This window comes from Balaenoptera physalus (genome assembly GCF_965194825.1).
Source record: "Balaenoptera physalus genome assembly, chromosome: 2".
NCBI lineage: Eukaryota > Metazoa > Chordata > Mammalia > Artiodactyla > Balaenopteridae > Balaenoptera > Balaenoptera physalus.
The window spans coordinates 13,707,282-13,735,221 of record NC_138883.1 but is presented as its reverse complement, the minus strand read 5'-3'; the positions used below and the strand labels follow the sequence as shown (position 1 = coordinate 13,735,221).

Genomic DNA, 27,940 nt, shown 5'->3' with positions numbered 1-27,940 from the left:
CTGGAGGCCACAGAGTCCGGGCTGCAACTCGGGGAGAAAGGCACCTGGTCGAGGCTTGAAATCAGGATCAGCTACGGGCAAACCCCAAAGGTGTGTGTGAACAGAATAATTAGTCAACTAAGACCTTTACAGATGAGGAAGCTACGGCCAGGAAGGTTAAATGAGTTGCCTGGATTCCTCTGCAGAACTGGCCCCGGAACCCAGGTTTCCTGACCCTCGAGAGACTTGGAGCTGTTTTTATGGAAATAGTTAAGTCCCTTGTATAAATATGTCAAGCCTCACTTTAACATATTTAAAGGGAATTGCCTAGTCTGCTTTAAATTCTGGTAGAAGTAGTTTAAGTTTTATGACGTCTTATTAGCTTATTTTAGGAAAACGAATTATTAGAATTGTTTTCTATGAGCAATAATGGTTGAATTGGAAAGGAATTTTAAGATTCAACTAGTTCCCTCTACCCCAGATTTACAGATGAGCCGCACTGGGGAGCCTGGACGCCTCACATGTTTGATCAGCCCCCGTGGGACTGCTGACCAAGCCACTGCACGCCCCTACTTGGGCATTCTTCCTGCAATGCCTTCTTCTGTAGTCCTTCCCAGACAAGTGCTGCCTCCTCAGTGTTTACACCCGAGCTGCAGAAAGCATTAGAGAGCCCGGGAGAGCTGGGTCCCAGCGGGAGGGTTGAGCAAGCGGGTGGCAGCTTCAGGTCCAAGCCATCTCAACATTCCTGATCAACGGCCACAACACACACTGCATGGTGGGGTCAGCGTGATTCTGGAGACCCTCACAAAAGTTAACAGATAGATTGGTAAACTACTTACTAACTGAAAAAAGGGAGGGAAAACCATGAAAGTATACTTCTGGAGAGTTGCCTTGGAACAACAAATCAAACCAAAAATTAAAACCAAGAAACAAACATTTGAAAAATCAAAATTAAGGCTAAAAAAGCAAATGGAGTTCTAATAACCTTCCAACTGTAAGTCTGGCTGTCTGGAATCAGATTTCAATTCAAGAGTGACATATGTTTTTCCACTAACAATGATTTTTTTTTTTTTTTTTAAAGCAAAGAAAGGCCAACTGGGCATTCCCCTCCACATTTAGATGTTCACTCAGCCCATGAAAGCTGACCAATTCATGTAATGTGTTTTGTTTCCAGGGCAGGAAATTCCAAATGGAAGGGAAAAATAATCAAACAAGCAGTTTTCAGATCTTTCCACACGTTAACCCTAATCATGATTCCAACAGTTTGTAGGGTTGGGCTAGCTTTCAATCCTGTGAAGTAAAGGATTGGAGGGAGAAATTCATAAAACTTCAGGTCTTGGCTATCTGTCCTAAGGCAAAGAGTTGGGATTCAAATTCATTATAATTTTAATCAAGAAATTCTACATTTACTAAATGTATGTTATGTTTTCCCTTCTCTAACTAAATGTTGTATTTATGGGGTGAGGGGAGGGGAGCAGTCCTACTTCAAACACCTGGTTACCGGCTACGCACTCCCTAAGGATGGAAGATGACTAAGAGCTTCACAGAGAATAAACAACTGAGCTCTGCTTGGTACATATTACGTTCAGCAGAAAACCCAGTGGGTGCTCATTGCCCTAACAATTTGCTAATTAATCTGATATAAGGTGCCCCACCAGAAGAGCCTGGACTTCAATCATCTTCTGAGGTTTAAAGGGACACAGGGCTCCTTGGGATGCAACAAGATAACTACCGGCAGGGTGTGGAGGTAGGTGGGTTCATTGTGCAAATGAGAAAGGATGGGGCAGTGGGAACATCTAACATTATTCTAGAACAGTAAGATCCCATTTTAAGACCCCCCAAAACTGGGCGAAAGTCAATGTAGTAAACAATTTTTTCTGGAAAAACCAAAGCAAAAAAAAAAACAAAGTTGGCAATTGCCCCTAGGCATCATATTAAAGGGAAAATGTCTATTTTAAGAAGTGGATTAAAAACAACATAAGCAGTTTGTAAATTTTATCTTCATCTTCCATTGCATAAAACTGGGATTGCCGTTGAGGCTGGGTTCAGAACACTTAATATGCAGATAAGTAAGGTCAGAGTGTTTCTTGGTTTGAATTATTTATTTTAGATCATAGATCATAGTCTCCTTTCTGCCCGACTGTGTGTGTGTGTGTGTGTGTGTGTGTGTGTGTGTGTGTGTGTGTGTGTGTGTGTGTGTGTGTGTGTGTGTGTGTGTGTGTGCGCTTAACACAGCAGGTTACCATCAGAAAGATAAGTGCATTAGGGAAAGTAGTTCTTTCTGGCAGCAGCTCCCCTTATGAGCTATTGTTTAGCATATAACTGAGTGTTTGGAACAAAGATGAGCCCTTATAAATCATGGACATAGAGATTAAATTTTCTGGCCGTGTTGCGGGTAAAGTGAACATTAAATAAATGAGTGGAAGAACAAGGGTGGATCTCCTGGTGAGATCCATATTTAGGTGCCATTTAAGGGCTTTATCAACCAGTGTCTCATTTTAATACAGGGATCTTTTTTTTTTTCCCATTGACAGGTCCCTGAACACCCTAAAACAGACTTTCAAATTTCCCTATTATTTAAAATCATGATTACATTAAAATACTGTTCAATTTCCCTGCATAGTTTCATGACACAAGCCCTACATTTTCTTTCCTTGCAAACAGAAAACAATTTATAGCATTGTTTTTCAAAATGTAGTACACAACCCACTGGCATCGGGATCATAAGAAGGTATTTTATAAATCCAGATTCTTGGGCCCCACCTCAGGCCTCCTGAATCATAAACTCCGGGGGTAGGGCCCAGAGAATCTGCAGTTTTCAAAGCTCTCTGGGTGATTTTAACGCACAGTAAGGTTCGAGAACCACATACTTAAAAGGCGTGTGACCGATATCTTTAGAATACTACCTTGATTACTATATACTTGTTGAATTAATTTCTAAACTGAAAACCAGAAATAATTAGGAGTAAATTATTATTTGCAAAATGTTCTAATTTGTCTTTTTAAAAAATGAGATCTGTATGAATTTATATCAACTCCAGGAAAGCACAGAAGTCCCCAAGAACTAGAAGCGATATTCCAGAGAAGCTTCTATTGATTCTGCTCTAAACAGATTTCCTTTACTTTTTAAAAGGGAGGTTGGAACTTGGGCACCAGGGTCTCCTTCTGCCCCGCTCAGCTTTTGGATTTTCAAACTAGCAAGATTTTCTCTCAGATAAATTTGATGGAGTTTCCGATCCAGCTTATCAGTTAGGAAGATTATCAGAAAATAAAACATCAGGCAAATGAAGCAGATCTAACAAGAAAGGAAAAAACCATAAACCATGTTTACACAGAGAGGGTTCCTGGCGGGGACCTGGGTCACTGACTGAATGAGCTGCCGGGGGCCACACAAAGGTATCGGGTTTGGGATGAGAATGAAGATGAGAAGATACAAACAGGTGGAGAGGAGATTCGGTTCTTGAAAGAGAAGAGGAGGAGGAGGAATCTGACACTAAAAAAGTGAAAGAGAAAAATAAAAAAGGATAAAGGCAAAAAAACTTTAGAAACACAAAGAAAAAAAATAAACTGGCTTTTAATATACTCACATAAGCTGCAAAGAAAATGAGGTCATGTAATACACAATCATTCCTCTACATGACAAAAGAATACAAGTGCTTTTCGAAGAAAACAAATTTGCTGTTTTTTCCACTGGTTATTTAATTGTTCTGCAACAACACCACGGCATAAAAACATCTCAGATTTACCTGGGCACAGATTCAGCAGTATGATCCATTGAAAATAATACCTCTTTAACCTAGAATACCCAGGACATTCTGGAGGAAAAGAAACTATTTGCTTTTCAATTGGAAAGGATTAGAACTTGACTTTTCCTTGATTTGTTTTTTATGAGAAGCACTTATATAAAGTTTACTTGAAAACTAAGGTCTTTCTAGGTGCAGATACTGAGGTGCAACAATGGGTCAGGTCCCCGAATCGTGACAATGGAGTCTAAGCTTGCTAAGCTGGTCTACGGTTGGGTCCACTGGCCAGGCACTTTGAAAAGGAAGCTATTACTGTCACTTCCATGTCTTCAGCTGGAGAGATACACAGCAGTAGGGAGAACCACCGCAGTGACAAATTAAAATTTTTCCCAGACAAAATGGATCAAACTTTCAAGGTAAAAGAATCATTACTACGGATCGGTGTCTGTTAATATGTACCAATGATTAAAGATAAATCTCCTTACTCCACGTCCTGTTTTGAAGGCAAAAGGAAGAAAAAGAATTCTTTTTCCTCCTCTATTTAAGGAACTAACTTATTCCGAAGAAAAGACAATGATTCAAAGCTTCAGAGTTAAATGACTCACTCCATTTGATTCCTCTCTCTTGATGGCTAGGACCTACTGGATGACAGAGGTGGGGGGAAGGGGACCCAGAGGTGATATTAGAAGGGAAAGCATATTCTTTAAGGGTTTTTTTTTTCAGTCTGCCACATCCATTTAATAAAACCAATGTCCACTCTTTAGCCACAGTGGACTCAGCTAGTCCAAAGCTTCTAGACATGGGTTCCCCTTATGTTATTGCACAGATCTGCATATGGACAATTTCAGAGGTGGAAAACCATACCCCAGTTAATTATTCACCTTCCAAAATCAAGAACACTGAGCCTGTACTTTATAATGACCCAGATGTATAATAATGGTATCTCGGTTATATTTTTATAACCGAGCTCTTATCTGTTTGACATATACACTGAAATTTTAACAGGCAAAATATGATGTCTGAGATCTGCCGCAAAATATGATGTCTGAGATCTGCCTCAAAATAGTCTACAAAAACTAAGTGTGGGACAGCAGAGATACAGGAAAAAAAGAATAGGAATTGTTGAAGGCTGGTGGTAGGTACATGGGGATTCATTATACGAGTATTTCTATTTTGGTATTACTTGAAATTTTTCCACAGTAGAAAATTTTTTAAAAAAGGAAATAAATTTTAGTTCTGGAAGACAAAAACAACAAGCCAAGAGGGCCTGTGGCTTCACAAAGGAGTCTACTGCACACTGGGTGACTCAGAATTGGCAGTATCACAACCGTGGCAGGTCGCCTCGGCTTTGGCCACACGTCTTTGCCCGCTGTGCTCCTGTCGGATGCATTTCGAAAAGCAGAGAAGCACTGCGGAAGCCTGAGGACGTTCTCGCAAACGGATGCAGAGGGATCCTCAGGGCATGCGTAAAGGGACACGTCACAGGGGCTGTGCAGCACGTATATGGTATGCTATTTTCAAGTCAAGGGACACGGGAAATAAGATCTAATCTTATTTGCATGGGAGGGTAAACAAAAAGCTAATAAAAAATGGTTATCTTTAGGGAAAGGCAAGATGGAAGGGCAGGGATGCAAGCAGAACATCTCTATGGAACCTTCGGAATCAGAGTTTGAACCAAATCTGTGGGTCGTTCACGAGACAGGCGGTCCCCACTGATGCACTAATAAGAACCGCTGCCCTCCTGCGACCAGCCACGGGCTGAACTATATAAAACTGGGCTTTATTAATCAAGATGGAGGCATCTTTTCCATTTATAGGCGAGCCTTCCTAATGTTTAAGTCTCTCTGATTTAAACAGTCACTTCAGAATGTTTTACCATCATTTATAATCGGTCTGCAACTGATAAGGCCTGCTAACACGGCCTTCCGTTTCCCTGATTCCTGGCCTCCTGGGTAAGTAACTGGTGATGTGAAAAGCAACGATTTGGGGCTCTGGGGGCAGGGCCGGTGAGAGGAGTCTTGGAGGGGGTCGTGTGGACATACAACCACACCAACACAATAAACTGGTCACTGGCCAGCGCCTGGGAGGCTGTGGTTTTGTCCTGTTGTCCAAGGGCACCTGCCCCAGAGGTCCAGACTCCAACCCCCCAGGCTCCGGAGTGAGGTAGGGCAGTGTCCGCTACGGACAAGGGGCAGCGACCCCCGGCTCTGCCACGGAGACACGCCTCGGCTGGAAGCTGCGGCGCCTGATGTTTAACCTGAAGAGGGAGCCTCCTGGAGGCTCTGGGGAAAAGGTCCCAAGGGGCAAAGGGGAGAATGAATCCCGAGGGCCTCACTCATTTTCTCCCACTGTCTGTTTTTAATGTGATGTGGATGAAAGTCTCAGACCTCAGGGGAAATTAAGGTCCCGATCAGCTGGAGGGGAAGGGGGTCTGAATTTAGTACGAGTGTCCTCGCAGGGTCCTGGGGGTAGGGGAGAAGGGGAAGCTGGCCCTGGGCAGCCACAGCAGCTGTGAGCCAGCCGTAGTGAATGTTACCGCCCTCTCCTCTCTCCCCGGGGTCCGAGCCTCCCCTCTCAGTGGCTAAGTCCTGACAGCCTGATCTTCCCTTTCCTGCAGCGAGGGGGGCTACACACGTCGCTCTAGCAGGTCTGGACCACGAGCAGGACTCTGCTGTGCCATCCCAGGTCAGAGTCTGCCTGGTTCGCCGTCTAAGCCCACCGATGACTGCCCCGCCACCCAGGGGCCAGGCTACTCCAGGGGCGAGTTTCTCTGTGGCCTAGCTGGCCTGCATTTTGAGCAGTGGCTGCAAGCCCTGTTAAACTGCACTAATTTATAATTCATGCTGCTTCCAATGCCCAACACTCTTTTGACCTAGGAGCCCCAGGGCCCTGGGATCAGGCTTCTTAAGCCGACTTTAAATTTGGCAAAAGGGAGGCTAGCACAGGAAGGCAGGCAGCTGTGAGGACGGGCTTGGGTGAGTACCACACCCGGCTCCCATTGCCACCTGGGGAGAGGTTTTCCAAGGATGGCTGTGCATGCCTCAGGGCTGCTCTCTGGCTCTTTGGAGGGGCTTGGTCAGGAGCCGGGACCTGGCACAGTGCAGGAGAAAGACCCGGAGGCTCCTTTCATGAAATCAAGCCACAGAAGACCAGGTGTACCCAGACAGCGATTCAGCCTGACCCAGGGCCCTCTGGGGCGGCGGGAGAAGCAACAAAACCAGCTTCCAAAGGATGTTCTGGAACTACCCCTGAGGCTCAAAGCGCCGTGGATTTCTTTACATTTTGTGGGTCTGTCGAGTCCTCCGAATTGCCACTGAAAAGTCAGTATTACTACTAAAGTTACTTGTTTGGAGTTCCGGAGATTACAGAGGTATCTTTACCCCTCTGTACTTAGGCAACTGTGGAAACGCAAATGATAACTGAGGTGTAAATATCTGCTCCGAGGCAGTCAGTGCCACAAGCTTGCTCGTGGGGTCAGTAGATTCAGAAGCTCTGAACCCACCTGCCTCTCCCTGCAGGGTTTTTTGTGGGGTTGTGTGAGTTCATATGTGCAACTGATTAGAAACCAAAAGCTTGATTTTAGCAAGGTCTGAAATCTAAAGAAAGAGAAAGAAACAGAAAAGCAGAGGGGAAGCTTGATGGGGATGGGAACAGTCTAATTTTAGTTTCGAATTTTCGGCTCCAAGAGCAAGGGGAAAAATAGAAAGATTTCAAAGAGCTGTGCTGGGCAAGTAATATTACTTCCCCCACTGTGAACACACACTTGAAAAAAGACACTGGAGAAAATGCACCTCAGGTGAGAGTTTAGCCTATTTGGGTGAGGACTTCTTCCCACCCCAGGCCCTGATGGTCTTCATCCCGCGCGGCTTGGGGCCAGGCCCCATGTCCCTTCTGGTTGACACCGTTTCGGCCCCTCTGGCTTTTTATTCTCACCTGTCTCGGGATCGCTGAAGTCTGGCAAAGTAATTGTATTAAGCTGTCGTCTGTCAGCAATGGTTCTATCTAAGAGGCTGCTCCCACGTCCAGAATCACTGCAAAACACAGCTACAAATGTCAGTCATTTGAAGGGTGGGCAGGGGAAGGAAACAGAGTCAACCAATCCCGACTCCTGAAATGCAGCAAAACCTTCTGTGCATTTTTTGAGCTTCTTCAGCACCTTTCCACTCATCACCGGGCATCCTGCTTCCCCGCCCGGCCTGCGCTGGGATTCCTTTCAGGATCCGTATCACAAACACGGCTTAAACCGCACGCAGAGACCCAAGCTAATTTTCGTCTCTTTTGTGTCATTGTAAGACACAAAAATGAGAACTTCGAGCCACGTTCTCCATCCACCGTGTGGGGGAAACTGATGAGCATTCTGTGCTGGTAAGTCTCAGGCTCATCAAGCCCATAAACACATCATCCTCGAGTCGTCTTTAGGAACCAACGCTCTACACCAGTGCATTTAAGCCCTGGCTGCACAGAAAAATCACCCGGGGCATCTCTAAAAGCCATTGATGCCTGGGTCCTGCCCCAGACCAAAAAAATCAGAATTTCTGGTTTTCAGAGCTCCCCAGATGGTTCTAATGCATAGCCAAATTCAAGAACCACTGGCCCTTCCTTTGCAAAGGGAGATCACAGCCACGGCCTCGTTTGTGTCCTAAGAACAAGCCTTTAAGATGAATGGCGTGGTTGATACCTCTGTTTAATAGACAAGAGAGAGGAGGTGTGAGGCCCTACACTGAGCTGGGTGCTGGCAGAGCGGCAGCTACAGCCCCCTTCCAGTGTTCCCGCGCTGGGCAGGCTGGGCCTTGGAGAGAACACGGTAGCGTCTTGGCAGCAGCCTGCAGGCCGGTGCTCCTCGTTAGCTGCCTGCACTGAATCCCCCTCTCCAGGCTGCTCCTGCGTAACATAACGGGATCAGCCCCAGTCCTCGGGCGAGTCACGTGGGAGACCACATCGGGACTAACTGGAATGAAACACCGTTAAGGGCCCTTGGCTCATAAAGACTTTTTTTTTTTTTAATTCTAAGAAGCTTGTAAGTAAAAACAATGAAACAATTGCATTCTTTTTTCCTCTATCATGATATTCTATCAAAAGATGCATATCTGTCTCTTGAGGTTTGAGCCTTTAATGCTTTTCTTTGAATCCATTTCTTTTTTTCCAATCTGGGGGCTCTACAAATGATTTTTTTTTTTGTTAAGAAGTTCGAATTCCACAATAAAGGGACACAATTTCCTTCCTCTATGCAGCTGTTTCTAAAAGTGGTACAAACAAGATTTGCTATGAAACTTAATATGGTTTGCAGGCTGCAATTTCCACGTCCAGTGATGTAGTTAGAGAAATCCACAGGAAACAGAAGGAAACTTGCTTCAGTACAGACTGGTTTGTCAGCCTATACTTATGACATCACTGGATACATGCTTTCTGGAATCTGTTCTATTAATTATTTCCGTGACTGAGAAACAATAAATGTCTCTGAGCAGAAGACAGCATAAAAGTACATGCAAATTTGCATTAATCACATTAGCAACTGAATATTTCTAGCATTGATCTGTTCATGCATGTATTTTTAATATAAATATTACAAAAAATACTACAAAAATATTACAAAGAGTTAATTATCTGAATGTTGCAATGGCTCCCCACTTAGGAGTTTTTCGGAAGATCTTATCTCAAAATACAGTGAAATTTTTCATCACCTTGGGGATTCCAGGACACACAATGAGGTCTTGGAATTGCCAAGGAAGGATTTGCCTGGGTTTTCAGTGGACCAAATCACAGTAAGTGGATGGGAAATGTCTGGTTCAGCCACAGTCCTCCAGGCTTCTCATTTCACCAAGTATCAGAGCACAGGGTTGGCTGCTGCATGGCACGCTGGGTCCTGGGACCCAACCAGGAGTCTGGGTTCTTATCCCACCTCTGTCACTAATGGTAGGTCACTTCGAGCAAGGCCCCTTTCTCTGTGCCTCAGTGACTTCCCTGTGAGGTGAGGATAAGGACTGTCTTCCCACACAGGAGTGTGTCAGGCTGAACTGAGGTCATGGACACAGAACATGCAGAAGAACTATAACTTCTGGACACACGCCAGGTGTCCTTATAAATACCATGCCTCCAAACATGCATCTGGGGTTAACAAGGCTGGCTGACTTCTGGAGACAACTCATTCCCAGCTGTCTGGTGCAACGGTAGGTGTGGAGAAGCTGAGTTAAGGACCTCCTACTCCAGATGTTATAAACCCCAACTAAAACGAAGATCTTAACTTATGAACCTCAGCCAGTGATAGGGACCCACGACCTATATTTCCCTTCCACCAGCTGAGAAACAATATTTGGTTACATTCCTTAGTTTATCTCCATAGTCTTTGTTTATCTCCATAGTATCTGTTGCTTATATAGCAACAAATAACTATTCACAATGGAGATGCTTTCATTTCCACTCTGACGGTTGTGACTGACTGAGAATTTTGCTGGATGCTTTAAGCAGGTTTTAGTTCTTTGTTTATATGGTGCAGAATTTGCCTTTGCCATGATCCACAGGATGTGGAAGAAGGGGCAGAGGGAGGCCTGGCCTCGCTCTCTCATTCTGGCCAGCCTCTCTCCCGCAAGCCTTCCTCTCTCCCTCTGGGACACATCTGCTTGGGCACCTCCGTGGACCACCTCCCCCTACAGCTCAGTCACCTCACCTCTTCTCTGCCTGGCCCTTAGGTGCCAGGACCACCTCCGAAGGAGGATGACAGGAAGGAGAGGAAAACCACTCCTGGTCAGCGGTGTTCGTAGAGGGTTTAGGGAAAGGAAACTGGAAGGAACCACAAATCCACCGCACGTAAGCTGCAGAGATCCACGTGTGTAGATGTACACATCCAGGTAATTTCTATTCCCTTAAATACGGACTGAAAATCCCGAGTACGCTGTACTGATGGTTAAGTTCTCCTGGAAACTGGAAGCTTCTCTTGGAAATCCTCTAACACAGCTACACAGAGATTAAACATAGGAGGCGAGCTGGTGGTGGCCTGGGAACCAGAACCCTGGGGTCTTTGTCACAGCTTTGTCCTTTCCCAGCTCTGAGACAGTGCCTGGCACACAATAAACACTGATGTAATAGAGGGGCCTTGGATAGGAAACCAGAACATTTCCCAGGCAACTTAAGGCTGGATTACACGAATCAAGGCAAGTTCTCAACATTCCCGAACTCAATTTTCTCATCAGTAAAATGGGTCTGATGTAACACGACATTTGGCCATTTTATGGGGCTACTTTGAAGATGAATGAGAGCACACTTTGTGAAAAGAAAAGCTCCACCAAAATACGGATGACTACTAGCGTGAAATGGGGTTTCCAATTTCCAACTGAGGTTAGAGCAAAGAAATTGTCTTTTTAAAAAATGTTTATATGCTATTCGTTAATGTGATTGAAATGGGACTTAGGAAGAAAAAATTTTCTTCCGATCATATGGCTACATGATGGAGATGGTTTAAGTGGCAGTGACAAGAGGGGGGAAGAAGTAGTTAATAATAAAAAATAAAAATAAAGGAAAAAAAGCTGGTTGTCAATTCAGAGAGGCAGCATGGGTGATGGAGAGAGCTTTGATGTTCGGCAGACCTGGGTTTGAATAATAGCTCTACTAGTTGTTTAATTGAGAAAACTAGGGCAAGTTCTTCAATAAAAGTGAAGTGTAGCTTCACTTTTATTTTCTATGAAGTGGAAAAGAACAGTAGCTTCCTTGCAAGGCTGAGGCAGGGGTTGAGGAGAACGTATAAACAGCTTCGCACGGGGCGGCACGGGGAAGGTACAGCATCCCTTGCTGAAGCGCTGGACCGTCTGGCAAGGCTCTGGCCAGAAGTCACACTGTCTTAAGTGGCCAAGTCAAGGCGCACAAGAGCTGAGGGAGTTGTGCGCTTCAGCAGGAGAGAAGACGAAACGTGAGGCAGATTTCTGTCCTAAAGGCAAGCAGAGCTGCAGGCCTCGGGAAATAAACCCAGGCTTCTGAAACGACCAACACCTTGCCAAATGTACACTCAGGAGAACGCCACCCACCCTTTGCTCACAGCAGCAGAAGCGTTCTCAGCCTGCAGGGACCGCTCTTTGGCCTAAGGCTGCGTTCAGCGACTGGCTCAGAGGGTGGTTCTGCTTCAAGCAAGAGCGAAGAGGAGGGACGGGTCGCAGAGAACAGGAAGCGAGGTCTTGTCTCCGTTTGGCCCTGTTACTGCCCGTGTCTTCTTCTGCGCCCCCTTCAGTCCCACCGCTCTGGAGGCCCGTGCCAGCCCCTGGGTGGGCTCTTGGGGGTGGCGAGCGGTGGGACGCCCTGGGAGGGGTGAGCGCAGGCCCCTCACAACTGAGAACACTTAGAAACACGGGCGCCTGAGCCCGGAAGTCAGTGAGGACCTTCTCCAGCTGGAAACCAACCGCCCCCGCCAGCATGCTTTCTGCTCAGTTTTCACGCCTTGGCCATGCGTTTCTCTCCTCTTCTAAAGCCCCGTGTTTCCCGACTTGAGGCTGCCGGGCCCAGAGCTGCCCTTATCTGGAGAACTGCGGGGTGTGCTGTCCCTGTCAAGACGCTGCCCTCCCCTCTTCTGCTTTATTCTACTGCCAGGGTCACGCCCTCCCCGACCGTACTGGGGAGGATGTCTAAATTTGCACACTGGTGTGAGGGCTACAGGAGAAACATTTATTTATATCCCAGAGAAAACAGAGTTAAAAAAACAAACAGGAAACTCCTTAATAAGGGACTGCTGCACTGCCAGCCCCCCTCCCTCAAGGCTCTGGGAGTAGCCGGAGGGAGCAGTTCCGTGGAGCTGATGGTCCTCCTCCGCCCACCCCACCCCAGCCCCACCCCCATCCCCACCCCCAGCCAGACTCTGCGCCGCCCGAAGCCAGGGTTCCCCCCCCACCGCCTGGCCCTGAAGGATCCTTCAGGGAGCCGAGCAAGTATGGACACAGCCCAGGCATTTGGTTAAGTATTTTTAAAAAGCTTTCCAATTCTGCTATTTTTTCTTCTCCTCACATGCAATACTCTTGGTTGCTAAGTGGGAAGAAATGTGGGGAGGTGGGAGAGGTGTGGAGAACTGAGGGAAAACTGGCAACGGGAAAGCTGATGGATTTATTTTCTCACTTCTAAAGGGGGTACAGACAAAGGGATGTGCTGCAGTAGGAAGCAGCCAGCTCGGGGAGTATCGCCTGTAGCTGGGCTCGCGGCAAAGACCCTCCCTCAAATCCTGCTGCGTCTGGTAGGCTGGGAGTGGGGACTTTGGGGGACATAAATATGGACATTTCCTATTTCTGCCTACAGACTCAGAAAAGTAGAATTTTTTAAAAAAATTAAAATGATCTTTATCTCCAGAACATACCCACAAAAGGGAAGAGGCCAGTTTCAGGATTAGCTTTTCACCAAGAGGAAGATGGGCCCCGTGGGCCTGGGAACGTGCCACAGGCTACGGTTAGGAAGGGGACTCTCATGTAATTCTTGTGGCTCGGGCTCTGCAAGGGGGGGGCTCTCAGCCAGGCTCCCCCATCTTCTAGCCACACCGCCCACGGGGCTTGTGGTCTCAACTCTGTCTCATGTCAGCTCATCAGGACCCATCACCTCAACAGGGCCCTGATTTTGAATTTTTTTTTTTTCACGGCAAAAACTTGTCAGACAAGATCTCACATGGAACCCCACCAGCACCGAGCTGCTTCCCTAACCCCACCCCACCTTTCCTCCCGCCCACAGCGACTCACCAGCCCACCTGCCCGCCTCCTGCTGGGCTGGATTGGGTGGGCCACACCCTTGAACACATTTACCATTTGACTTATACAGTTTTAGGCTCCTGACTCTTAAGAGCAGAATGTGGGCTGTCCGTGCATCTTGCCGCGAACTTGAAAACTATTCTGAGTGTTTGAGCAGTTGTTTGAATTCACCTGCATCGTAAGGTCCCTTTTCATTAAATCACTTCCTTCACAGGTCAGGGCACACTTCGTAATCCAGACACATGCCGGGAAACACTGCTCAAGACTTGAAGATGGTGTTTTTCAGGGACATGCTGGGAGTTGACTAGGGGACCTTCCCCAGATTATCTGCCTCTGCAGGGTGGGCGCCTTTGACTGACTCCGACTGGCTGGGCCCTTTCACATCTCTGTGGGGCAGAGTTGGCCGGTAGAAAACCTATGAATTTTGTCTGGTCGAGATACAATCAATGTCCACCTCGTAGGAAAGATAACCCCAAACAATGTATTTCATTGTTCTATAGAATATTATTGTTTTTATATGTATTTGCAAATTCATTTCAGCAAATCTATTTTTCAAATTCTTCTTTGAATGGGTCTTAACATTTTATTGCTTCCCTCATTAGTTAATGAGGTAAATAAAATCTTTCATATGTGCTAATCTTTTATGTTTGATATGTGCTCATCTTTTATATTTGTTTGAGTCATGATTTTAACTTTTTGAAAGTTACACTTTATCATGTCAAAAGCAATTTCTATTCTCCTTATTAGCATGTGGCCTGTTGTCTATGCAGGTCTTTTTAAAATATTACTGTGAGAACCCCATCTGGAATATATAATTGACTAGTCTATCCATAAATCACCAGAAAGATAAAGACTCGTCAAAGGGAATTACGTAAATGGCTGGCTGAGAGAAGTCAGATGGAGACCGATTGGAAGTGAGCCTAGAGGGCCACCGTGGCCACAAAAGCATAAGAAACCCACGATTTGGAGATTTCATCAGACACTAAGAGAAAATCTCCTTAAAAATGTAATGTGTGAGGCTCCGCTGCTCTTACCTGTGGCTCCCGGGGGCCTAGGGGTGCACAGGGGTGGAGAATTTGTCCTGCTAAATGCCAATCGGGGATGGACTGAGAGGCAGGGGCCATGCAAAACCCACGCACAACAGGCGCCGCCGCTGGCCTCTTACCTGGGATTGGTAAGATTGTAGCAGGATTTCCAAATCTGTAGCATGTGCTTACAAGTGAGGAGCGCCTCATCCGGGCCCCGGCACAGCGACTCCAACTTCACTTTGGAAAACAGTAGTCTGTGGTGGGGAGATAAAGGGAGAAAAGAACACAGCTCAAGCCAGAGTCCCCACCAGAACAAAACAAAGTAGCCGGAAGCTCTGTACTCATTCTAGAAGGGGGCGTCCAAAGGCTGGATCCGAGGGAAGCAGTGGCAGCAGGGCCGAGGATTCCAGAACTCCCGGCTCAATATCTGCCTCTGCATAAGTCTCACCCCCAAGGCCAGTGCCGGCACAATGCCACCATGTGTGGTCAGGTGAAACGTATCGGAGTGGCTAATTTCATTCAGAACACAGGGATTTTATCAAGACCGTGCTTTTTAGAACAAAGCCAATGTATTTGCAAAACTTCAAAAATGCATCAAAAGCGAATCTTGATTTATTTACAAAATTACACAGGAGATGTAATTATCTACATAAATATCTACAAATAACCTTCCACAATGATCCTCATCATGGGAAGGAGATGAAAGCCTGAACCGAGGGCACATAGAAAAGGGGCCTCGGGCTAAGGCCCTCTCCTCTTTGATCTTCTCCAGCCCTGCTCTGTAGGGTCTAGGACTTCACCAAGTCACCCATAGTCACCCACTACCTCTTCCCAATTTTTTTTTACCACCGATGGCTTCGCATTCCGCCCAGACCTTCAGGGCACTAAGCTTAGCCCCTTCTCCCTTTTGTGGCCCCTCAGAGCTGCCCGGCCCCCTAAGTCTACTTATGTCCCTCTAGACATCAGCTCCCTTGGTCCCTGGGCTCATCACTACTGTCCTTGTGAAAGCCCCGCCACGCGCCCAGGGACCGTCCTGATGGTCTTGCTGTCGACTCACTTGCCCGGCTCTAAGAAGTCATATAATAAAGATCTCCAAAAATCATTTTCATTCCCAGCTCAAGAAACTACAACGATTCCTTACTGACTGTAGTAATAAGTCAAAATTCCTTATCGAGTCCTTTAAGACAGGGGTACTAGTCCGCGGTCTGTTAGGAACCGGGCCGCACAGCAGGAGGTGAGCAGCGAGTGAGCAAAGCTTCATCTGCTGCCCCCCATCGCTCACATTACCCCACCTGAACCATCTGCCCTGCCTCCCACGGCCCCCCACCGGTCCGGAGAAAAACTGTCTTCCGTGAAACTGGTCCCTGGTGCCAAAAAGCTTGGGGACCACTGCTTTAAGACACTCTGCCCACTGGCCCACTCCTATGTCACCATCCCATTCAGTGCCACGTATCCCACTGGGCCCTTTACTCCTACCAATGTAATTCACTGGCCAAAGGCTATGTTTTTATCATAACTCTAAGAATATATGCCATGTTCTCAATCTTAATCTCTACTAATCCACGTCGCTCCTTAATTCTTTCTAAATTCAGCTAAAACTCCACCTCATCAAATAGGTCTTCCATGGATACCACTTTCACACCTTTATCTTTACCCCGTGTGTATCCTATTAGCTGGTGTTTGTTGTTAATAAAAAGAAGACAAAGACAGGGAGGAGCTCCTGTTTTTTAAAGGTCTTCTCTGTGCCCGTGCTTGGCACTTTACCAAACAATATCAGTGTTATCTTTGTAAGGACCCCTCTCAGTAAGGGGTTTCACCTCCCTTCAGTAAAAGAAGCCCTGGCCTCACTTCCGCAGTGCTTAGAACTGTGCGCTGAGGTCAGCGGGCTTTAAATCAGCATTTGCTCACTGACTATTTTCTCTATAAACCGCAGAAGGTAAAGAAATATGTTTCTAGTGATTTAAGTTAGACACGTAGGAGAAGTCCTCACTACTCATTCGAAGGCAGGCCCTTCGGAGGAGGAACGTCCGCCCCCTGCCCCAGGAGAGGTGGAATGAGGGCGGTCCTAACAGTCACCACCCAAGCTCAGGATGGGTTAGCACCAACTACTCCCTCCAAATGGAACACAGGATGCCCAGGGGGCGCTGGTGGCTCCCAGAGGGCTCAGGGCTGCAGCCTTCTCAAGCCTGGGTCTGCAGAAGCCTAGGACGATGGAGTAACAGGCCAGGTAATGAGACGGATGGAGGCCCTGATCTACCAGCAGGTGGGCGTAAAGAGTGAGGCCAGATGTGAGAACAGGGCTTGGCTTCTGCTCAAAAACGCCTCAAGAAGCGGAAATTCCCTGAGGCCCTTCCAGGACTGCCTGCAAGGAATGGCAGCCACTCAGGCTGTCTTGAGGGGTTTTTAAGGAGCCAGAAGCCAACTCCTGCTGATGTCTTCAGGAGTCCAGAAGGTGGTGGGAGTACTTCTCCACCAGAATCTCCCACATGACGTGGGTCCAGTTGACATGGGTCAACTGGAACATGTGTTACAAAGGAAGGAGGAGCTGCCAAACGGTCACCTGCCAGCACTTGGTGGAGACCTACTTGGAGGCCAGAGACCCTCGTGGATGAGGTCTGGGTGCCAAGCAATTCTGGCCAGGGGAGACCCCACCGAGACCATGGTGCTCTCTGGAGGCACACCGAGTCCTCTGGCTGAGTCAAGCTCGGAGCTTGCCAGCCCACGGAGGGCCACGGAGTCGTGGGGAAGGTTTCCTGGCCTGGCAGGCAGTGCTGCGGCTCTAAGAGCAATTATCCACGATTCCTCTAACTGTACCAAAGTACAAAACACCAGAGCTCGTCTCTAAGCCACAGCTTGGGGGAACAGTTCTGTGCAAGGCTTCTTGGCTGGAAAAAGAACTTCTAATTAACATGAAATAACAGCTTTCAAACACTTGACTCAGGATATGGAGTTGAAAGGTGTGGGCTGGATTTCAGAAAACCAGACAGGAAGAACAATAGTAGAATTGCTGAGCCCAAATGATGGAAAAGGTACTTGGAAGTGAAGCAAGGGGAGCGGCGTGAAGGAGAGGCTGACAGAGAAGAGGAGCTGAGAGCACAGGTTGGGGAGAAAAAGCAAAGCCTCTCGGCCACTGTCAGATGTGTCCAGAGCGATGGGCAGAAAGTTCCAGGAGCCTTTAGCTCTGACATGTTCTTGCACGCAAAGGAGAAGCAGGAGATTGGAGGCCTCAGGAACTGTGCTCCTTCTCGCCACTCCCCAGACCTCGGCTGGTTTATAAGGCAGAGAACAATGCCGAAAACAGAACAAGGGACTTGTCAACATGTTTGCCGAGCCCTGCTCACACATTTCAAGATTGTTCGAAAACATCTGGCTGGGTGCATGTTACATTGGCACAGACGTGAAGAGTACACAAACAACGGTAAGCGTTAATGTGCTGTTAATTTGATGTCCAAAGATATTGTAGATTCCATCTACTGAGGAAACCCTGAGGCAAAAAACCTGGGACCAACCAGCACTGACTGCATTTCAATCTGTGGAACTGTCAACCTGATAGAGAGGGCAAAGGGATGGCCGGGCTGAGATCATTTGCCGGCCACATCACCCAGGACCCACCACAAATTAAGTGAGATGTTCCTCTTAAGTATAGTAAGGCATCACATGCTGGGAAAATGGTCTATTCCTATTCCCTATACCTGGCTTAAAGTCCATTAATCTAATTAAAAAAAATTTTGCCCAGAGACTCATTGAATACTTACAGGAAATTAATGAAGAATAGAACCTCGCTAAAATACCAATCTAACAATGTTCCTGGTAGTCCAAATCTAGCATCACGTGCAATGCCTTTTATGATCTGGCTCCTGCCCACATGCTTAGCCTCTGTCTGCCCTCTGCCCACCACGTACATCCCCCATTCTAGCCACGATCAACTTCCTCCACATGTCACTCTCCTTCATGCCCCTGGGTCTTTGCACATGCTGTTCCTTCTGCCTGGAATGCCTTTTCCATCCGCTTCTGCTTTTTAAGCCTCTACTCATCTTTTGAGATTCAGGTCAAAAAGCCTCCCCAACCCCCAACCGCTGAAGCCAGCCTTAAGTAATAGGAGCTAAAACTCCCAAATGGAAATGCAATTCCAGAAAATACAAGAGCTCTCAACTGTGGAATAATAAGCTATAAGCCAGGAAGCTTCTGCTTTCAAGACAGTTGAAATAATAACAATAACAGCAGCAGCTGCCAGACACTGTAAATATGTAATCAGTGATCTCTACAACAACCCTCCAAGTTAGGCTGAGAGCTAAGGAATCTGCCCAAGTTCACGTTGCCAGTCGCTGTTAGAACAGAAATGTAAACCCAAACCCATCTGACTCCGAAGAGCCAAACAAGAAACAGAGGAGAATGACTTGAGATGTTCTAACCACACTACTGACACTAATGAAGATATGTAGCATTTTCTAAGCCACTGTTAAATATTTAAAACCCTAAAATGTGCAAAGATCTGTTAGATACTGTGTGGAATAAAAGTGGCATAAAATACAGTCCCTTGCCCTCAGAGAAGTTACAGGCCAATCAGCAGGAAAGACTTGCCACGAATATTAGGCAGGATTTCTGGCTTAGGGACAGATTAAGGCCCTGAAATTCGGGTAGGGTTGCAGAAAAAGTGGAGTTTGGGCTCCTGGGGTATTGTTCCTAGGATACATCATACATGGTTCTTTAAAAAATGATCACATTAAAAAAAAAATTGATCACATTTGCCTGTGCTTTTTGTGACTTGCCTCTTTCACTCAAAAGTCAGGCCCAGGGCTTCCCTGGTGGCGCAGTGGTTGAGAATCTGCCTGCTAACGCAGGGGACACGGGTTCGAGCCCTGGTCTGGGAAGATCCCACATGCCGCGGAGCAACTGGGCCTGTGAGCCACAATTACTGAGCCTGTGCGTCTGGAGCCTGTTCTCCGCAGCAAGAGAGGCCGCGATAGTGTAAGGCCCGCACACCGCGATGAAGAGGGGCCCCCGCTTGCCGCAACTAGAGAAAGCCCTCGCACAGAAACGAAGACCCAACACAGACAAAAAATAAAAAAAGTCAGGCATGTATAAAATTCTAGACACTTGAACGATGCAGTTAATCAAGGCTTTACTTTTCATTAAAACTAACAGAAACAATACTTTACCCCATTTTTGGAATTTTTTGAGAATCCCAAGATAACTCTTGAAATAACTGGCTTAGTGTAGACCTTAGAAAGAAGATACAGGCCCCTGGTGAAGCTCTGGGGCCATGTGGCCTGGTGACTTTTCACTGGGCACCCTGGAGAATGTACCAGGGCCAGGTTTAATGTCTAATCCTCATCCCCGGGAAGACCTTCCTCACTCCCTGGAGACTGCCCCCAAGCACTGGCTCCCCCTCTGGCACATCTCTCTGGTTTAACTTCACCCTGGGCCCCACCCCCATGAGACACAGACTCAACAGGATTCCTCGAGCTTTTGCCATACGCCCTCCCATCTTCCTGCCTGCGCTCACGGTGCTCCCTCCGCCTGCCTGAAGTCCCCTCCCCAGCGCCCCTCCTACTCTACCTGTGCAAGTCCCACCGTCTGACATCTCCTATGACTCACCCCCCGCCCCCCAGGCAGCATCTAGCTCCTTCCTCATCTCATCTGTATAAAATATTTTTTGTAATCTGTTTACTCACCCCATAATTTGTACAGCTGACTACCTACATGTCAGTGTGCCTGATAATGAACTTGAATTTGTTCATCCTTTTGTCAATCATTAAAAGAATGCCTATTATGCCCTTGAGGCCACAAAGGGGAATAAGACATGGTATCTTTCCCCACCAAAGCTCACAGTCTAGTGTTACATACACATATGTGATGAACACAGACATATGGACAAGGTTCTCTGGCAGCACAAAAGGAAGGAGACAGGGTCTGCCTGGGGGGTCATGCAAGACAGCCGAGAAGTAGGACTTTCACAGTTAGGGTGGGAGGGGTCCTGGGGAGGGGCCTTCCAGGCAGGCAGATGGACTATCTCGACAAAGGCAGGAGCGTCCCGTGCACTCAAGGAATGGTGTCTGGAGTCTGGCATATAAGGCTGGGGCCCGAGAAGAAGCTAAAAGGGTAGATATTGCTTAATTCTAAAATCTAATACGCCTCACTAAGCTTTCTGATGAAGAACTGTCCATGAAAATAAACTAGGAAAGTTTAGAGAAATTCTAAAGTAATAATTCCCTCCAATCTTATCTGGCAGTATAAACAATGTGCTCATTAAGTGCATCAAGGAGGAAACACGCATATTAAGAAACAAAACCCTCACTAATTAGCAGATCCGTAAATGCTGTATTCAAGGCAACTGATTCAGAAAGAACATCACGGGAACCTTGAACGTTTGGTATTTTGTGCTGATCTGTGTTTGTGTGCTCTTGGGCTCAGCATGCCAGGGACCTGTCTTTGTTTATCTGCTGAATGTAGGCTGGGATGCAAAACAGCTGTGCAGAAAACGCATGTGGTATTTGCCCACGTGGGGCAAATGGCCACAGGGGACTTGGATACCGCCCACATCTCTCACTTCCCAGGAGCCTGACCTGAGAGCTGGAGTGGGGCGGGCTGCCAAACACCTGAAGGGAAGTGTCACCACTTTGTCACCAGGTACAAGTGACAGTACATCAGGCAGGGGTGGGGAGGAGGTAGGTATGCTCAAATGAAATTTTAAATTGAGAAGATGGCTTGGCAGCCACAGATCAGATGGTGAGAGAAAAGAGATGTGCCCCAAGCACATGGTGATGAGGAGGAGCGGTGGAAATCTGAAGCCAGATGAGTCAGCTGGGAACAAAGTCAGACAGGACCGAGCGGCAGCCGGTCACGGAGAGGATGTTCCCAACACCTCTAACCCACCCCTCAGAGGGGGACGAGGGGCTGCTCTCAGGTTTCGGTGGGGCTTTCGTGAAGGAAATCCATCTCAGGTCCTTGTTACCAGCATTTCTCACGTCCTGCTGGTCTTGGAGCCCTTACTCTCCTGGCCGGGTTTCCAAAGCAGCCCAATCCCAGGAGGTGGTGTTCTCTGCAAAAAGCAGCCTCTGATCCGGGGCTGAGTCACTGTCACTGGAGATCAATGCCACGACTGGCCTGCGAGCTGCCCGGCCTGACGCAGCTCCACAGGCCCGGTCACCACCAGGCAAGCCCATGATGGTGGGGTCGCAGCTGCGCAGGCCCCAGAGCTGAGGCTACCAGCCCCCTGAGGACCCTCTGGCAACAGCTGAAAGGGATGGGGGGGGGGGTGTGTGGAACCAGTCACGTGACTGCTTCCATTAGATATCAAACATTGCTTGGTGGGGGGGGGGGTCTCACTAATGGTGATTGTTCAGTAAATGTCACCTGAATGAATGATCTGTATACTCAACTATTACACAGGAAATACACAATTCCTTTGATCATCTGGCTCACCTAATTGCTGTATTGACGTGCTGTTCATTGACTCATTAGAAAAAATATAGATTTTTCCAATTAACCCAGCCCTGGAAAAGGCCTTGAGAGGTCCTATAATGCTTTACTGCTCAAGAGCGTGGTTGGGACAAGCAGCCTCTGCATCCCCTGGGAGCATGTGAGAAATGCACAAAGTACACACCACTCTAGACCCAATGGGTCAGAATCTTCATGTAACAAGAGTCCTAGGTGACTTGTGCAAACTTAAGTTCAAAAAGCACCACTCTACTTCGTAACTCTCCATCTTAGCCTTCAAATGGTCTGATTTTTTTAAAAAAAGACATCCAAGGAAAAGAGTTCCCATAGTCCCTACACTTAGGCAATTCTACCTGTGTTTATTTCATTCCAGTAAGGATTTTGAGGGTATTTTATTCTTAAATTCAGTGGCAATTCTGATCAACCACCTACATTAAGCTCACAAATGAAGGCTACCCCCACCTGTGGTCTTGAACCTTCCTTTCCTTCTGGAGAGATTCTCTGGAGGGCTTTCTGGTGGATGTGCTATAACCCTGCCCAGGTCCTTCCCGAGCCTCTCCAGTGAGGGGCAGCGTACCATTCGCATTGTCACCCACATAAAGGGCACGTCCTGAGTCTGCAAAGCACTGGATAACCATCCACTGCCCTTCGGGGTCCCCCTCTTCAGGGCTGGAAAACTCAAACGTCTTCCCGAACCCAGCAAGTAAACAGGAGCTGAGCTCAGGATCTCAGGGAGCGTTTGGAGTCCTGCCTGCCTAGCCTGAAGATAATCAAATCCAGACATCTTTGAAATGCGCGTTGACCTCCTGGAATTCTAAGAGATGTCTGCTCACAGGCTGTCAGACAGAAACCCTTCGTCTACAAGTTTTAAAGGGATCAAATCTGAGTGCCTGGTTTCCTTTACAAAACCCCCAAGTGCACGCTGACTCCGGCTGGCTTTGCTAACAGGACCACCAAAGGAGGGTTTGGAGAGCATGCACTCTTGCTATGAGTGCATCTTCTCCAGGAACGAAGCCCTGCCGAGCGACTGGCACAGGTGGCTCATGGGCAAACTTCTGTCTGGGAGTTTTTACCACCGAGGAAGTTCTTGAAATCTGACTACTTTCAGGGCCCGTGGTTGCCGTGGAAGGAGACGCCGCACAGGGTGCTGGCAGGTCTGGGGGGACATTCAGCACGGCTCCCGGTCGCCGTGAGCCTGACCCCAGCTCAGGCTCCCAGATCTGCTGGTTCCTGGAACATCGACACCACGCTTGTTCAGCAAAAAAAAAGCATCAGGGTCAGACACCTCGCTCTGCAGGACTTAGCAGCCCCTCATCCCGGCCTGGGAGGCTGCTCGGAGTGACGGTGCTGGGGACGGTCCTGCCGTCGCTTCTCGGTAGCCTGATCCCGCCGCCTCCTCATGACCTGCAGGGCCTCCGGCTCGATCCCGTATCAGTTACACTCTGCTTCTCATTTCAGTCAAAGTGTCAACAATCTGGAATACTCCCCCATCCTCCTCACGATATTTTTAGAACAAACAAACAACTGACATATTTAGCTGAAATAAATCACCCCAAGAAACCCCAGTTTGGCTCATTTTTCGCTCCCACTTCAGCTATTAATCTCAACTCCAATTAGCGTCCTGGAACCAGCACCTAAGCCAGAAACGACCAGGACAGTCTGACCTGAGAACATGTGTGGCATCACACTGCCCAGACTTGGGAGACCTCCTCCCATGCCTGAGTGTGACGTTTTCATGAAGGGAGCCCTTTCATTCAGTGCTATCCACAAAGCAGCAGTCAGGACGGTTTCCTGCGCACGGTCTGACCAGGTGGAACGAGGGGCTAACGGGGTGCAGAGCAGCAGCAGGCCGAGAACCTGCCCCCAGCTCTGGTCAGCGATTCGGTGAGCAAGTGCCTTGGGCCCGGTGAGCCCTCTGCTATATAAACGTGTAAACAGGAAAAATTTGAAAAAAAGTTTTCCATTTAACTACCCCAGCTCTAACAAGAAATAATCTATTCTGTCTGAACCACAAAGCCATTGGTCATCTCTAAAATCGTGAGGGGGTGAACCAAGAGCAGATCTACTGACAGGCCGCTCCCCAAAAGCCATCTCTGCAGGATTTATTTCTGACTCAGCTGCCACGGCCTGGATCTCCCCACATTCCCACGTCTGAGGATGGGAGCTCAAGAAGAAAAGATGCACTGGAGGCCCTTTTCAGGGATAAAGGCAGATGCCAAAGAGTGGGGATCCTACAATCACCTAGACCTAGAAGGAAGAGGGCTCAGCCCGATGAGACACAGACTCTAAGGAAGCCATGAAGTTCTGTAATTTAGAAATGGCAGCCTCCACCCAAAGTCAAGAAGGGCGCCAGAAAGGAAGAGAGCAGCCGGGTGCTGCGAAGCTGGCCAGCTCTGTGGGACCAGAGGTGGATGAGGCATCCCGCCAGGATCCCAGGCTGAATGGAGCCACGGGTCCTTGCACAGAACCTGCTCCCATGAATCCTGGCCCGTTTTATCCACATTCTCTCTTTACCTTCTCTGTGTTCTCACGTAGCACATCATGAGGTTTGGTACACACTTGGCAGAAAGCGGGCTCTCTAACCCTTCACTGGAGGGATGTTTAAAGGAGAGCAAGTCTGACCATCTGCAGGTGGGTGATGCATTCCCCACCAGCTGTTTTCGGCTCAGGATCCCACAAGAATGCTTAGGAGATAAATTTGAAGATTCTTTTCTTGCTCTCCTTTAGCTCTCAGGTGTTTTTGTTTTGTTTGTCATTAACTTAAAATGCAAAGACCACTACAAATGAACTGGCATTCAACTGTACTTGTACTACTTGAGGTTTTTTCACAGTTGGCTGGGTAACTAGCAGGAACTGTATATGACCCCTGAAATAAGTAGACATCATCATTTTATCATCTAGCGGAACTTGGCAGAGTGAAAGCGGAAACAGACACTAGACGAAACACAGGCAAACATGCTTAGCTATGAACTAAGGCCTCTAGGCTGCTCAGCAGGGACGTCAGTGTACAAACGCGTAGTAATGTTTGCAGCAAGCCAAGCTCTGGGTTAGGGGCTGGGGATCCAGAGATCTCCAGGAAACACCCCGCATGAATTCTGAAGACGATACGCCATACTTTGAATGGTGGGATGAGATATCTAGGAGAACCTGAGACATTGTAAATGAAAGCACTGAAATAAATAAACCTTCTGCATGCCACCATCGGGGATGGATGGCTCTGGGGTGGCTGCCCTGGCCTGGCTTCTCCCAGCAGCCGGGCCTTCAGACAAGCTCTCTTCCCAGGCGGACAGGGAGACAGGCGTGCAAAACTGGAACTCTGTATCCACTAAGTACTCTACTTTGTCTCTATGATTTTGACTACTCTGGAAACCTCATCTAAGAGTAATCATACAGTATTTGTCCTTTTGTGGATGGCTTGTTTCTCTAGCATAACGTCCGCAAGGTTCATCTATGTTGCAGCATGTCAGAATTTCCTTCTTTCTTTCTTTTTTTAAGAATTTCCTTCTTTTTAAAAAGCTGAATAACATTCTGTTTTATGTATGGACCAGATTTTGCTTATCCATTCATCTATCCATGGACACTTGGGTGATTTCTACCTTTTGGATATTATGAATACTGCTATTATGAACATGAGTGTACAACCTCTGTTCGAATTCCTTCTTTCAGTTCTATTGAGTATTTACCCAGAAGTGGAACCGCTGGATCATACAGTAATCTATTTTTATTTTTTTGAGGAACGGCCACACTATTTTCCAAAGCAGCTGCATCATTATACATTCCCACCAGAAGAGCACAAGGGTTCCGGCTTCGCCACATCCTCTCCAGCACCTGTTAGTATCTGGGTTTTTTTTTTTAAATAATAGTCATCCTAATGGTATCTCATTGTGGTTTTGATTTGCATTTCCCTAATGATTGGTGATGCTAAGAATATTTTCATGTGCTTATTGGCCATTTGAATATCTACTTTGTAGAAATGTCTATTTAAGTCCTCTGTCCACTTTTTATTCAAGTTCTTTTGCTGCTGTTGTCGTGGAAAGTTGATTTTAAATAAGCTACTGTACCACTGAATCCACTCCACTTTGTTCTGTGGTGTCTTTTAGGCTGTCACCCACTCTCCTTTGCCCAAAGATCCCCTCCCCAGCTTGTATCTGAGGAACAGGCATCCCTGGGTTGGTTACCTTGCACTCATCCCTCCCAGACATCCTTCAGGTTTCCAATGAATCATTTCTCTAGTTTAATAAGACGAACAGCCTCTTTCCTTGTGGTCCAACTTTCTATCAAATGCAAATTTAATAGGCATGTTCATTACTCCATCACTCAGCTCAGACATAAAAATAGCCCATAACACCTGGCCTCTCAGTAATCACTACATCAAAACATTACTCAAGATGATATTTCAACTTAAACTGAGTTTCTCTGAGACTATGTGTGTTAAGTGAGACAGACTGAGAAAAAGGCACAATCTTACTTGCCAAGTAATGTTTTTTTTAAACCAGGTATATATACTCCACTCAAGAAAAGAATGATCCTCATCAAGTTTTCTGGTTTATTGAAGAGATTAACAGAGGATATAGGATAAAAATCCTGTTCATCTGGATTGTTAGCTTGAAGAGAGCATAAATTGCCTTCCTCTTGTCCATGGCGGCATGTCCAACACCTCACACGGCAACTGGAATGTGGGAAGAACGCAATGCTTCAAAGGCACAGAGCACAGAGGCCAAGGCCAGGCTGCCTGGGTTCAAAGTATGACTCTGCCACTTACTAGGTACACAACTAGACAAATCACTAAACCTCCCTATGCCTTAGTTTCCTTATCTGTAAAATGGGGATGATAATGCTACCAATCTTTGATGGTTTCATGATGATTAAATTAGTTTAAAATATGTGAAGCGCTGATAGGAGTTGCCTGTCACAAAGCAGTGCATAAATGCGAGTGGTTATTATTGCTAAATGAGTGAACAAATGGATGAATGAATGAATGAATGAATGAACGTTATATATGTTCATTTCTTTCCATACAGTTAGTTCCTGTTGATGTAAAAAGCAGCACGATTGTCTGAAAAAAATCTGTTTCCACGGGTACGAGAATAGAAGACCACATACAGAAGAAAAGATTGTTTTCCAATCTGGTGACTTGAGGATTTGTTTCAACACCTGATATATCAAAGTCATGGATCAGAAAACACCATAATGATCCCACTTCTATTTTTATCTTTGAGAGGTTTCAAAATTTACTTTTTGTGCTTTGTGGTAACATTTGATGGTTTCTTAAGTGTGTTGTTCATTTGATGACCTCTCTGAGAGCCAGAGAATAAGTGCCTGTATGTGTTCTACTTAAGTAGGAAAGAGTAAAGTTCAAATCAACTAAAAATCTGTAATTAGGAAAGTTGTACAACCACAATTTGTCTCAGGGCAAGAAAATACACCCTGGTGTGGCTGCCTTTAGCAGCCATTGGAAGGCTTGCTGAATTAGAATAAAATATCTCAGTTATACTAATATTCTCAAATGTGCCACCATTGGTATGATACTATCTGGTATATTTTCCAGAGAGAAAAGTAACAAACTGTCAGTTCTCATTGCGATATTTTATCTAAAAATGAATAATCCCATGGCAGAAACACGAAGTCTGTGAGGGCCTGACCAAGCCCTGGCCACACTGTCTTTAGGAGAAACAATTGTTCCCAACATCACCTGGCATCTACTTCTACATTCTTGGGCCAATGAGGAAAATTACTAAGTAAAATACATTAATCAATTAGGAAATTTTTGCAAAGCTCTATTTTAAAAGAAGAACGATAGAGGCTCTTATACCAAGTATAAGAGATAGTGAATCTATCAGAATCTGTGAACACTGTTCAATATAAAAATGTGTACTTTGTTAAATTTTATTTTGGAAAAAACTTACAGTGTGTTAGAGATATTTAATACATAATCAGCAAATACTAATTTTTCATCCTTTTGTTTAGGCATTTAATAGTTAAAGGGTTTAAAAAAACAAGTTTTCAACAGAAGAAAAAGGCAGTATTAGAGGAACAAAAAAGA

General features: G+C 46.6%; 1 protein-coding gene across 7 annotated transcripts in view; it reads right to left on the bottom strand.

The window, feature by feature from the left end:
* TTC7B (tetratricopeptide repeat domain 7B) overlaps positions 1-27,940 on the bottom strand; it is a 240,025-nt gene that overhangs the window by 52,971 nt on the left and 159,114 nt on the right. For 3 of the 7 annotated variants that reach the window (XM_082451245.1, XM_082451243.1, XM_082451248.1), the window contains 4 exons: positions 14,595-14,711; positions 7,656-7,753; positions 3,311-3,472; positions 819-869 (listed from right to left, as the gene is read on the bottom strand). In XM_082451245.1, coding sequence (XP_082307371.1) covers positions 819-869; positions 3,311-3,472; positions 7,656-7,753; positions 14,595-14,711 — 428 coding nt within the window. The remainder of the gene's footprint in view (positions 1-818; positions 870-3,310; positions 3,473-7,655; positions 7,754-14,594; positions 14,712-27,940) is intronic. The other 4 variants (XM_082451249.1, XM_082451247.1, XM_082451244.1 and 1 more) reach the window with 3 other exon arrangements.